The 13813-nt window shown below is 32.1% G+C and overlaps 1 protein-coding gene across 4 annotated transcripts in view; it reads left to right on the top strand.

The window, feature by feature from the left end:
* Positions 1–13813, top strand: part of CREBBP (CREB binding lysine acetyltransferase) — a 152105-nt gene that overhangs the window by 119703 nt on the left and 18589 nt on the right. For 2 of the 4 annotated variants that reach the window (XM_074279993.1, XM_074279992.1), the window contains exons 18-23: positions 497–736; positions 2118–2206; positions 7838–7948; positions 9654–9710; positions 12555–12632; positions 12988–13055. In XM_074279993.1, the coding sequence (XP_074136094.1) occupies positions 497–736; positions 2118–2206; positions 7838–7948; positions 9654–9710; positions 12555–12632; positions 12988–13055 (643 nt within the window). The remainder of the gene's footprint in view (positions 1–496; positions 737–2117; positions 2207–7837; positions 7949–9653; positions 9711–12554; positions 12633–12987; positions 13056–13813) is intronic. The other 2 variants (XM_074279995.1, XM_074279994.1) reach the window with 1 other exon arrangement.

The raw sequence follows: 13813 nt of genomic DNA, 5'->3' as shown, positions 1-13813 counted from the left end.
TTTTTTGTGTTTTCTTTTTTAATTGTAGTATTGCCATCTTAAGTATCAAAATTACTATAAAACTTTACTAGCTGAGCCTGTCTGCTTCAGTTAGGCCAACTGCAAAATGGAGTTACTCATTGTTTCCTCTTAGTTCTATTGTGAAGATCAAGTGAAATGTTTGTAATATTATCTTAGTGATTAGCGCAATGCCCTAGAATAGTACTATTTAATAAATGCTTGTTTCCTCCATTTTTTCCCCCTATGGAGAAATGGACATTTGAAACTATTGTAGAATCATGATAAATGGACAAAGTATCTCTCAGATATAGAAATGGCCAGTTCTGGTTGAAGTTTTTTGGAAAACTATCCAACAGAGGTTATTCTATAATTCCATTTCACATGATAAAGTTTTTCACTGTTAACTTCCATGTTAGGGATATCAGTATGGGTATCATAGATGTCATGCATATGGTAATCTTAATAATAAGAGGGCAATCTTTCTTGTGTTTTGAAGGATTATTTTGACATTGTGAAGAACCCTATGGATCTTTCTACCATTAAGAGGAAATTGGATACAGGGCAGTACCAAGAGCCTTGGCAATATGTGGATGATGTTTGGTTAATGTTTAACAATGCCTGGCTCTACAATCGTAAGACTTCCAGAGTCTATAAGTTTTGTACTAAACTTGCAGAGGTCTTCGAACAAGAAATTGACCCTGTTATGCAGTCCCTTGGATACTGCTGTGGACGCAAGGTACGGTTTTATTTATTGCCACAAAATTAACTTAAATAATCATGCTTAACATCACACCTTAAGACATATGGGCAAGGGGCAGCTAGGTGGCGCAGTGGATAGAGCACCAGCCTTGAATTCAGGAGGACCCGAGTTCAAATGTGGTCTCACACTTAACACTTCCTAGCTGTGTGACCCTGGGCAAGTCATTTAAACCCCAGCGGGGGGCGGGGGGGAGGAGTGGAGGGGGAGACATATGGGCAAAATTTATAAAGATTAAAGTTAACTAAATTAGCTCTGAAAACTTTTCAAATCCCATCAGACGTCAAAAAAAATTGGAAAATATCCATAAACATTTTTCTTATCTACAACCTATATATAATCTAGGAAATAAGATTTTTTTCTCCAGAATTCTGGAGTTTCCATTTATAAAATGGGGGTATTGGTCTACTGAATATTTCCTTCCAGATCTAAAGTCTTAAGTTCCTTGGATATTTTACAGTCTCTTATGTCATCAGTGTGGATAAACTGCTTCCAACCATTCTCATTTTATATGATTCTTATCCATGTTCTCCTAAGAAAATCTAACAAACATGTTGGAAATCTTCCACTAAACTTTTTAGCCTTTCTTGTAAACTATGGCTGTCTATCTGGCATTGTTTGTTTTTTACTACCTCCATCATATTTTCTTAATAACGTCTTTTGTGCATTTTCTTCGGTGCAGGTCATCTCAATGATTTAAGTTGATTAATTTTCTGATTTTCCATTGAGGTGACCAGCATTAGAGATTTTTAGTCACTAATTAGAGCAAAGTCATTTGAAAACTACTGGTTAAAGAGGAATTTGGTTGTCATCAAGGCAAGAAGTCTGGAGAAATATAGACTTAAAATTTGTCTACCCCATTTAAATTTCTTCTGACACTGGTGAAGCATTGAAAAATTAATTATAGTTACTAGGACAGAGGCAGCTAGGTGATACCATAGATAGATTACTGGGCCTAGCATTAGGAAGATCTAAGTTCAGATTTTATCTTCCAATACTTCCTAGCTGTGTAACTGTGGACAAATGACAACCTCTGTCTCAAGTAGTGGAGCATAGTAAGGAGATAATAAGGAGCATTTGCCTCCCAGGCTTGGTGTGAGGAACAAATGAGAAATTAAATTTATTATTTAATACTTTCTAATACTTGGTATATCAATGCTTATTCTACCTGATCCCTTTCCCTATATTTTACCTATTGGCATTTAATAATTTAGATTAATCCACTTTTCTATAAAGTTTCTCAGCACTGTGTACAATTTTAACAGATGTACTTGGCTGCATCTAGATCTTTAAAGTCAATTTAAGAATGCAATGGAGGTAAATGTGGTAAAGTTTTAGTTCTCTCTCCTTTGTTTTGCAGTATGAGTTCTCTCCACAGACCTTGTGCTGCTATGGTAAGCAGCTATGTACAATTCCTCGAGATGCTGCCTACTACAGTTATCAGAATAGGTAAGCACCCAGCAGTTTTCCTGCATATTTTGAGGAAATTAGATCCTGTGACAAAGCATGCTCATCTTTTTGTAGTCTAACAGATAACATTTGACAGAAACACTTCAGAATTTAATTTACTGTCATTCATTTAAGCTCACATGCCTTCTGTAGCTTTTAACACTTTTTTTTTGGGGGGGGGGTAAAAGTTATTCTAGTTTGGAACTGTATTCACTACTTTAAAATCATGTTCATTTTTAAGACACATCTTTTAAAAATATAATAGTTTAAGAAGAAAAAATATTTGAAGATATTTGTTAAAGAACAAGCTTATAGTGGAGGTTAAGTTCATTTTTATGTTTCTTAGGTAAAATTTGAAGTCAAGAAATGAGAAGCCTTTATCTTTCAATGAAAAGTATAATTTTAATTATAAAATTTTAAATAAGTATCACTGAAAAAAAATTTAGATATTGTTGCCTTTTAAAAATAATCATTTTGTTATTGTTTTGGTTGTTAGAGAATGTATATTTGAGAGGCAATTGTTTTTAATACAAGCATTTTAGAGAAAATAAACTAAAAATCTTGAGGGAATATTTAAAATTAGATTTGTATATGTTTTATATGCACACACTTTTGCTTTCTTGTTATCCACACATTTTTACATCATGCAAACCTTAATTTCAAGATTTTTTACTTATTTTCCAGTGTGTTTTAATTTATTGTTATTGTGGTATAATGAAAATCAAATCTGGACTGTTGATCTTTTTACCTCCCATTTTTGAAACTAGAACTAGGTTATTTTTGAGAGATGGATAGGTTTCTGCCATCCATTTCTATTGTAATTTTTGCATTGACTTTGGAATAAATTGGTATTTTAAGTGATTTTTATTTTAAATGGCATTAATAACAATTTTTTTTTTTTTTTTTTTCTCAAAAAAGGTAGCAAATACCTTAGTTTGGAGAGTTGGACCTTTTCCTATTGTATTTAGAAAAATGTGTTTAGGACTAAATGATCCTTGGCTGGGATTTTGAGTTAACTGTTTTTACCAATTTGATTTTATTCCAAATTTTATGAATATATTTTCCAGAAGAAAAAAAACTTATGTGCTATATGTCATATTTATATTAAATGCTGTTGTTACAAGCATATCTCTATTAAAATATGTCTTAGTACTATTGGACTACATATTTCAAATATTATTACTAAAATGAAATTTTAGCATATTGACAAAGCATAAATACATCATTGAAGGCTAATATAATTGGAAATTTGACCTATGCAGCTATACTACATAATATTTTGACTCATATTTTTGGACTTCTCAGTGTAGGTTTTATCCTTTTTATCAATAAAATAAGAATTGAAAAGCAGCCTAGAATAATGGAAAAAACACTACTAACAAATGACACATTCAAGACTCTAGTACCGGTTGTCTGGTATCACTTTGCTCCATTTAGTCTTGAGTTTTTTCTTTTGTAAAATGAGAATAAAAGTGCATTTGTTCCTTATGAGTTTTTAAAGAAACATAAGGTTAAGTTAAACCAAAGTAAATTTAAAAGAAATCAACTAGGTAGTGTTTTTGCTGCTGCTAACTCTATTGATCCTGACATATAAAGATATCTACTATAGAAGTCATTTATATAATGGCTTAAATTCATTTTTTAAAGTTAAATTAAAGCTATTTTCAAATCACTGAATACTTCTTTGACACTGTTATTTTGAATCATTTATTCAGTTTTCATAAACTGACCTTACTTAAATTCAAAACCTCTCTACTTCACTCCCCACCTCCGTTTTATAGAAATGATAGGTAAGGAATAGAATATTTCTACTAGTAAGTGATATGTTGATAGAGTGTTCCTAGTCTGGTGCTTGGGACATAGGCTCTTATAAATGTTTATTAATTGATTGATTAAGAGTATTAGCACAGCATTATTAAGAATATCTCTAGCTTGGTTTGATAGCCAGAACACTTGACTTGTCTTTTGAGGACTAATGGTTTGGAACTTTTTCTGCTCATTACTCCTCCTTTTATGACTTACTTCAGTTTTCTTCTTTCTGAAGACCACATGATCCCCCAAAGTCTCCTTCACCTTCAAATTCATAATCCTATGAAAGGCCTACTTATACTTTTTTTTTCTTTATAGCATCTGCATTTAATATATTTTTTATCATATTCAGTTCTTCAGAATAATCTTTCCACCAAATTTTTGGGATATGCTAGTTTATGGAAGTGCTCTCTTTGAGACTCTGCTCTTTTGGAATATAGAATTTATTTCTTTGAATTAAGTTCACATTTTGGTCATCAGTATATTCTTTAGTAAGTCTTAATATTTTGTTATTTCAGGAAATAGTGTTCTTGATAGACAATGAGAATTTGTCTATGTTTACATTTTTATTCTCAGCTTTGCCTATTTATAGATACTTTGTGATATTATTTCTAACAATTGATCCTAATTTATCTGAATCCTAAACTTTTGGGTGCTAAGAACTGAAAGAGAGAATCTTGATTTAAATAATCAAGTAATGCTCTAACTACTTATATTCACATTAATATGTGAATATGCACTTTCATTTTTTCATAAGCATTTTTAAAAAAAGGTCTAAAAGTAATTTAGATTAATAGTGCCTTATATATAAATGATACACAAAGATGATACACAAATTCCATTTTGTAGTTTTGTGATTCCTAGCTACAATAGTAGTTTTATTCCACATTAAGGTAGAAAATGCAAATAAGAATCGAATACATAGAACAATCTGCATTTGAAAACTTGCGTTCAGTTAAATTTCCCCTAAACCAAGGTTGCCACCAAGTAATTACATTGTTCAGGTACCTATATATATTCTATACTTCCAAATAAATAAGTATACATACACACAATATATATGTTATAGATTAAGTTGAATGTTTTCTATACATATTCATTAGACTTTTCATAAAATATTGTATTATGTCATCTAGGCTCTCCATTTACAAACTGATTCTGAGCCTTTCTGTGCTTGCTGGGCAGCTTCCCTTTACAACTTTAAAAGAGGATAGATTATCAAATTTCTGAAATGTCTTTGTTGTGCCTCTGTTGAAATCAGCAGGCAGCTTTCTTAGTCTCTTCTAGGTTTCAGCTTCTATCACTCTAGATATAGTCCATTTCTGCAGTTCTTTGTCATCTTAATTTTTTCTGGGTAGGTTCAAAGTAGAGAATTCAAGAGGGCCTGCCCACAATTCAGTATCTGTGTTCTACTGGCCACTATATATTTTTTTTAAATGATGCATCAACTTGATCGTTTGGTTAAAGGAATTGATAATAATTATCTTTCTCAGTTTTTATTTAACTGAATTAAATTATTTTGGTGTACTCTCAATGCAAACATAAAATGTCTGTTAATTAACTGCATTTTGAAATCACTCAAACTTACATTAATTTCAGTGACAGTTTTATTTTAAGCAATGTAGTTTTGATAGCTATTTAGTTCTCAGTTTTTACTAGATCTCAATGGCTGTATGTTTGGTCAAAAAATGGATTAGAATGCTTAATTCCAGTTACTGTTTTGTAAATAGGGAACCTTTGATAACACAGAGTTCTGGTTTACCATAGTGTACTGGCTTTCACTGAGTCAGTTTGAAGTTTCCTTACTGGTAAATTCTTGCCTAGTGGTAGTGATGCCATTCTCTACATGAAAATTGTATTAAAGGAATTAAGTCTTTTTTCAGTATGGTTTTATTTCCATGATGTGTAAGCATGTTCACAAGAGTGATTAGGCAGGATATTGCTATAGATGATTGATAAAAATGAAGATAGCGGTTTTTTTTTTAATTATTATTATTATTTTTAACAATAAAGTTAATTTCTCTTTTTCCTGGCCAGAGTTCATGTTCTTGGCAGAATTTTAAATCTGAGTTAGTATAAGTAGGCGATGCCTTTGGAAGAAAGATCTTATTTGTAATCTTCGCTAATGCTAATGTTGCCTGCAGCGCCTCTCTCTTACTCCTTCCTCATCAAACAAGTGTGAAAAGTATGAATTGTTTTGCATGTTTTAAAAATTCTGCATTTTATTTATTGGCTACATTTGATTAGCTTGACAAAGAATGTCTGCTATTTTTCATTGAGAATAGAATCAGAATCTACAAATGACATATCCACAAATATAAGCATAAGAAAGTTCATCACAATAGTTTGTAGCTATGTGTATGTGAGTGAGTGAATGGGGACCTCTAAGCTGCCGTATTTTCATCCTGCAATTGTTGGTTCAGTGTGGCACTCTGAGTCTTGTTACAGTGTCATTAATACTAATCGTTCTTAGCATCTTTTAGATGTAGCATTTGAACACTAAAACTGCATTTGATTGTGCTGCCGTTGCTGCCTTATCCTCATTCTTTGCTCATAAAATTCACCTTCATTAAGCCTATTTATTTTGACAGTATTCTTGTGAACCCACCCTGCTTTATTGCAGCACTGACCTGCATTTTTGTTTATTTTTTTCATTCATGTTTTAAATCATGTCCTTTCCAAACATTTAGTAATTTATTTTTTTAATCGTCCTTATTTGACAACTTGGGCCCAAGCTCCAGATCATCTTAAGGAAAAAAAAATTGCGTAATAGATAATTTTTCAAATGCAGATTGTAATTTTACAATTATATTCTAAATTTGCTTAATTTGGATTGCCACCAAGTTACAGCATTAGATTGCTGAGTATCTCAGATTGGCTACTGATTGGTCATGGGACCAAAATTCTTAAAGTTTAGAATTTTAACTTTAAGCCCTGAGAGATTGTTCATGTTTTTATATATATTGTATTGCCTGTACAATATATTAATATTTTTCACACATATACTTTTTTATAAATGGCTGGAAAGTCTCTGACCCTCTCAATTGCATTTCTGTTAAATGTTTGTCTAGAATATGGATTTGGTTTCATTTGTATTGTAATCCAATGATCTAAGCAGTTATATTAATTGTATGCCAAATTAATAAAATTATTGAAAGCAAAAACCAGTTCTGGGTGTTCAACATTTTCATACATTTTAAATTACTAAAATTCTGGCTTAAGATTGGTAATAAAATTATGGAATGCTTGCTTTTCAAGCATAAATTTCTTTCTTTTTTTTTGTTTTTTGTTTTTTTGTTTAACAACAACAAAAGCTGTTTTGAATCTTTACTTTTTTAGTCCCTTCATCAGAATATTCTAAACAGAATATTCTGTACAAAGCAAATTTGTTGAATCTCAAAGCCTGGAGTATTAAATTTTTATAAATAACAAACTTCAAATTCCTAAATTTAGGACACACACAACTTTAGTATTAACAGCATCCTGCAAATCATTCCAAGTCTTTGAATCTGATTGACAATCTATCATTTGTTAGTGATGATGGCCTGTAATGTATGAAATGAGACCGAATGCTAATCAATGCTTTGCCTTGGCTTTCTGCTATGTGTTGTCTTGGTGTTTGCGTCTTACCTTTATGTCTGTGCTATTTGTTCCCTTCCCTGTTCTCTAATCCTGCCCTTCCCCACCTGCCCCCTCTGTTCCTTTTCATTGTCCTCACTGACCCATCAATCAACCAACAACGCCCCCCCTTCGTCGTGGTGATCTGCCCTGCTCTGATTGGTGGCTTCGTTGCTTGGGTGGCTGTGTGTTATGATGGACCAGTTCACCCAAGTATGGCCTTCTTGCTGACAGGTATCATTTCTGTGAGAAGTGTTTCACAGAGATCCAGGGGGAGAATGTTACCCTGGGTGACGACCCTTCTCAGCCCCAGACGTAAGTATTGACATGATTTTCCTATAGTATTGAATGGTATAATAGTTCATATGTAGTGAGCCTTGTCAGATATTTTCTTCTAGCTCTGACTTGATTATTTGTAAAATAAAAGGGAAATCCCATCATTGTACCATGTGTATGCCCCCTTTTCCCCTCAAACGATTAGGAGATATTCAGTGTAACATCTCTTCGCATTTCCTTAACCACAACATCTCCTACTGTAATTCAAGATGTATCTTGCCTTGTCTTCTCTGTATATGGTGCTGCTTACTGTTTCTTAGAGATTATTTAAGAAACTTTTTCAGTAAAAAGCACCTCAGAGGACCATGCAAATTAACCTTTTGTGGATTGGAATATAGAGTGAAGAGTAGAGAAAATAAAGAATATTCCCTTTATTAGCTTTCTCTTTAGTTTAAAAAAGTAATTGGAGTGCAGGAAGATCCACTTTATAAATGTCTTATGTGTAGTTCATCTATCACGTCACCATTGCCATTTCTTAATCCTTGAACTATTAGGAAAAATAATAAACAGATAAACCTCTTCCTTCATTTTAAAAGTACCAGAGATGTTTTTCTTATATAGGTTATTTAATACAATAACCGGTCTCCCCCCTTTTTTTTCTTTCCTTGATCTTAGAGATAAGAAAATTTGCTTTCAAATCCTATTCCTTGTACTTATTAGCTGTATGACCCTGAGCAAGTCAATTAGCATCTTTGAGCCTCAGGTCACTACAAGATGGATTTATTTACTTAATTGTTGGCAGATTTTGATCTTTGGGGGAGAGCATTCATACACCAAGATCTTTGATATATTCACATTTTTAAAAATCCACCTGTTAGTGTAAAGTAAAACACTTTAAAAGTAGTATAGCAGCTGCTTTTTAATCCACTTTATCTTAGCTGGGTATTCACAAATAGTAGAATGAATGCAAGAATTGTTTTACTCAAACATGTATTGGTTATAATGATACACACTTCATATAACAGATATATGAAAATCTGATAAAAATTAATGGAAGAAATGATAAATTATTTTTATTGATTCATATTAAGAGTACTGGGCCTGGAGTCATGGAGGACTAAGTTTAAATTCTGCTCAGATGATTAACTGTGTGACCCTGGGCAAGTCCCTTATTGGTTTCAGTTTCCTCATTTGTAAAATGAGCTGGAGAAGAAAATGGCAAATCATTTCATTTTTTTTGCCAAGAAAACCCCAAAAGAGGTCATGAAGAGTCAGTTATAACTGAAATGACTGAAAAACAACAATTTCATACTGATGGTACTCTTCAGTAAAATGAATTGACTTGCTAGTGGTCTCTTTTTCCTTCAATTTGCTTAAGAGTATAAGGACACAGAGTGATGATGGCATGTTAAAGGAAGTAAATAGGGTATAACTGAGATTCCTAGTCTTGAAGGAAAGAGACTTGATTCAAATCTGACCCCTGTCCCTTACTGTTCATGTTATTCTTAGTAAGCTACTTACATATACTTAAACTGAGTTTCGCTTTGCTTTTCTGTAAAATTGTCTCACTACTTGCCTCAGTGAGTTTTTGTCAAAGTGATTTATACAGGATAATGCACTGTATAAATAGTTTAGCTATTACTATTATAGCTATTATTGGCTTGTTATTTCCTAACTAATAGAAACTTGGCAGTAGGTAACATTTTATGATGATTTTTCTTTTTTTGATTCTTTTTTTTTTAAGGACTATTTCAAAGGATCAGTTTGAAAAGAAGAAAAATGATACACTAGATCCTGAGCCGTGAGTATACACCTGTTTCTCTGTGATTAGATATTTCATTTTTAAAATAAGAGAAGTTCGTTCATGATAGTGTAGAAGTATTCTTCTCCCCTTTTGGTATATGCCATATGGGGGGAAATTTTGTAATATATTATCTTTATGGTTGAGATTTCTTTATAAAGTTTTTTAACACTGATTTTCTTAACATGAATCTACAGTGGAATGGTTTCTTAAATATAAGCATTGTTCTCAAAGAATGTTTTTTTTCAATAATAATAGAAATCTTTTAAATAGCAACTGGCTAATATTAGACCCTCACCAATAAGAAGCCCTTTTGTCTTGAACTTTTGGAAGCAGTAAATTTATGTTACTAAAACATATTGCTTCTCTTTGCATGTGATGTTTTACTTCAAGTAGTTTCAGATTGTGCAACTATTTGTCAAGGCAGTCTAATTGTGAAGACTTAGAAAGATATTTGGTTAGGAAACTGAAATTGTCCAAGAGAATAAGAAAAAAGTTAGTTGTCCTTTTATTGCATATTTTCTCCAAAACTCCTGCCCTGTTTTAAGTGAAGTGGCAGTCGGATATGGTCGGCAGTATCAGCTCTTTGACCTAGGAGTTTGTGTTCCTAACACCTATTTCTTGTCCTGCCCCTGGTTTGTTTGACCTTGACAAGACCCTTCATTTCTCTGTATCTTAGGATATTTTGATTAGTTTTTGCAGTTATGATAGCCTATGATTTGGGATTCTTATTTTTAACTTTATGTTAGGATGCTTTAAAAGTACTTTCAATAAAGTATGCCGCAATTTACTTCAGTTTTATGATCTATCCATTAGTAGTTGGTTGCTTACTTGAAAAAAAGTGCTGCACATTGGCCCTTTTTACCAACGGTTTTATATTAGAAGGTGCCACATTCTTTGATGCCAAATCTGTTTTCTCTCTATGAAAAAATTTTCATTTCTAAATCTCTACTTTTCCATATCATGTCATTTTTTATAGATTTGAAGTCAGTGTGAAAATTTGGAGGTGATTTTTTTCTCCCAAATTATAGGGATATTTTCTTTTGCATACAAATATGGGTTTTCACCTACATATAGAGAAGATAACTTGAATGCCAGAGTCACCCTGATTATTAATTGAAACTGTTGTTGTTAGGATAACAATAATGATTTAAAAGATTATAAAGCTCCTTAAAGAAAAGACTTCAAAAGTGACTCTTTCATAGGCAATTAAAAAGTTTTGATTAAATCTTTAAAGTGTTATTGTGTTTAATTTTATATAGTAGAATTTTCAGAATTAACTTTTCAAGATGGTTTATTTTAAAATTTTGAAAGGGATTAATTCTAACACTAAAGAAATTGTGCTGATCTTATGGAAATTGTAACATGATGATTTGCATAGTTATATACTTAATACTTTTGATAAATAATGGCAATATCTTCTATTGAGTAGATTATGAAATCTTTTTAAGAAAGAATTCTATCTTTTCCAACAATTCCCAGAGTGTTATAATATCACCTGATAGCAATAAAATTTGCTTTATGCAAAAGTACATTCAAGACATAGGCAAAGTATAAACACGTTCTTAGATGTCATAATAATATTTAAATGGGAAAATTACTTGTCATTGTTAGTTTCTTCCTCAGTAGAATAAATATCACATGTAATTTTAGTATTATTAAAGTTTGGTTTTACTTTTAAATCTTTAAATGAGAATAGCATGACTTAATAGAAATAACACTAACTTTGAAGTTAAGAGAACCTGATTTGAAGTTTAGCTTCCTCTACTTATTGTCCTTTGTAATTGTGGGTAATTCATTAAATCTCTCTGAACCTCCCTCAATTTCCTTATTTTAAAAATGGAAGTGAAAATAATAGATATATATTATTGAATACAAAATTCTTTGCTAATCATGAATTTCTTTAGAAATAAGAGTTAATCATGATAAAACCCCATCTTAATAGGTTGAGATTTAAAAGGATCTCTCCTCATTTGGGACAGCTAAGATGAGGTAGTGGATAAAGTGCTGGGCCTGGAGTCAGGAAAACTCATCTTCCTGAGTTCAAATCAGGCCTTAGACATTTATAGCAGTATGATCTTGGGCAAGTCCCTTAATCCTTATTTGCCTCACTTCCTCATCTGCAAAATGAACTGGAAAAGAAATGGCAAATCTTTCTATTATCTTTGCCAAGAAAACCCCAATGGAGTCTCAGTTTGACACAACTGAAAAATAACTAAATAATAACTCCCTTGGTTGCTTTCTTCACCTTCTATTGCCTTTTATACCCCCAATCATCTGCCAAAAAGTTGATAATTTTTTGACTATTTAAATATTCAGGGTAATTTTTCTCTTTATTATATAGTTTCTTCTATTAGTATTACTTGTGATTACCTTTTCTTCATTTTTTAAATCCAGTTTCTGGATTCCATCTCTTTTGATCTTGGTACCATTTGCCTACAAATAACCTTAAGATACAATTCCTTTCTAGTGTTTTGTTGGTCATTTTAAGACTGTGGGATTCATATTGTGACATTGGCTTAAAAATGTTCTAAAAACAAAATCCTGAATCATACCCCTTATCATGTTTTTGTGATAAGTTTAATTTCTTTTTCTTAAGCAAAGCAATTAATATTTCCATTTGGTTTTTTAGCCCATGGTTAGGAAAATACAAAAATACTGAGTCTAATCCATCCCATATGTCATCTCATTGATAAATATGTAAGATGTATGAAAAGTATACAAATGGTCACATAGTCATACAAGTAACAAGAGACTGAATATAAAATCAACATACGGACATTAAAATAGCCACAGCCGCATTTCTGCTTTCTTGAATGAAATTTTGCTTTCTTTTTCTTCCAGCTTTGTTGACTGTAAGGAATGTGGCCGGAAGATGCATCAGATTTGTGTTCTGCACTATGATATTATTTGGCCTTCAGGGTAAGTCATTCTCTTCTTGGACTTAGATTCTTATAGGAATTAAAGTAGAGTATTCATATATTTCTGATTTTTGTTAGGGATGAAGACTATATAACTTGTTCTAAATTGATCTTCTTAATGTTTATTCCATGTAGAATTTATTAAACATGTAAAGCGCCAAACATTTTAGTGAAAATTTCTTTTGTAGTTTCTGCAAGAATTAACTTGAAGAATTTTAAGTGTTGATTTTTCAATGGTCAAGAAATATACATGGATCTGTGTAGATAAGGGAATGCTTCCTAGTTTGTTGCTTGGACAAATACTTGCTATATTGTATAAATGTTTTGCTAATTTTGCCTATTGGTTTTATTTACAGCTTTGTTTGTGACAATTGCTTAAAGAAAACTGGCAGAACTCGCAAAGAAAACAAATTCAGTGCTAAAAGTAAGTTTGTAGAAAATTTTCTTTTTTGTTGTTTTCTGGTTTATGTCTATTAAAAATGTTTCAGGATATTTAATTGCTGCCAAATTGTTCCAGTGTTGTTTTATGTATCTTCTAGAATGCATTTTTGTTTTTTGTTTTATTCTAAGTATAACCAAGTTCAGTTGTCTCTAGGTATTTTTATTGCTGTGCTTTATCTTACCTTCTTAGATTAATCATTTGTTATATCTTTATGTGACAATCAACATGACTTCTAGTAAATTTTGAATGGGGTTGAACTTTTGAAGATCTCATGAAGGTAGCCAAGAAAATAAATAATCAAATCCTGATGTTCTTCAGTCATATATTGTGATGAACACAATATATATTCATGCTGTTTTGGATAAGAATCATTCATTCAACAGATGCCATCAAGTGCCTGCAATGGAAAATGCTTTGCTGCACATAATATGGTATATGCAGTGGTGCTGAATCTGTAGACAAGATCTTTTTCCTCTTTTATCTGCTTATTATCTGTATGATCATGGACAGGTCACTTCTCAAGTCTTCTGTTTTCTCATCTATAAAATGGAAAGAAGAATAATTATTCTATTAACTGTTAGGATTACTAAGTGAGAACTGAGGTTGTCTGGATAGTTACAAGGTGAGAACTCAGGTTGACTTGATAGAGGGGGCAAGCTCATTGGCTGGGGTGGCCCCACGTTGGGCGCCAATTGTAGCGAGCTGTCGTCTCCAGAAGCTGCCAGATCGCTCTCTGGGAA

The sequence above is a fragment of the Sminthopsis crassicaudata genome, chromosome 1, assembly GCF_048593235.1.
Source record: "Sminthopsis crassicaudata isolate SCR6 chromosome 1, ASM4859323v1, whole genome shotgun sequence".
Lineage (NCBI taxonomy): Eukaryota > Metazoa > Chordata > Mammalia > Dasyuromorphia > Dasyuridae > Sminthopsis > Sminthopsis crassicaudata.
Note: the sequence above shows the minus strand (reverse complement) of the source record. Positions and strands in the feature narration are given on the sequence as shown.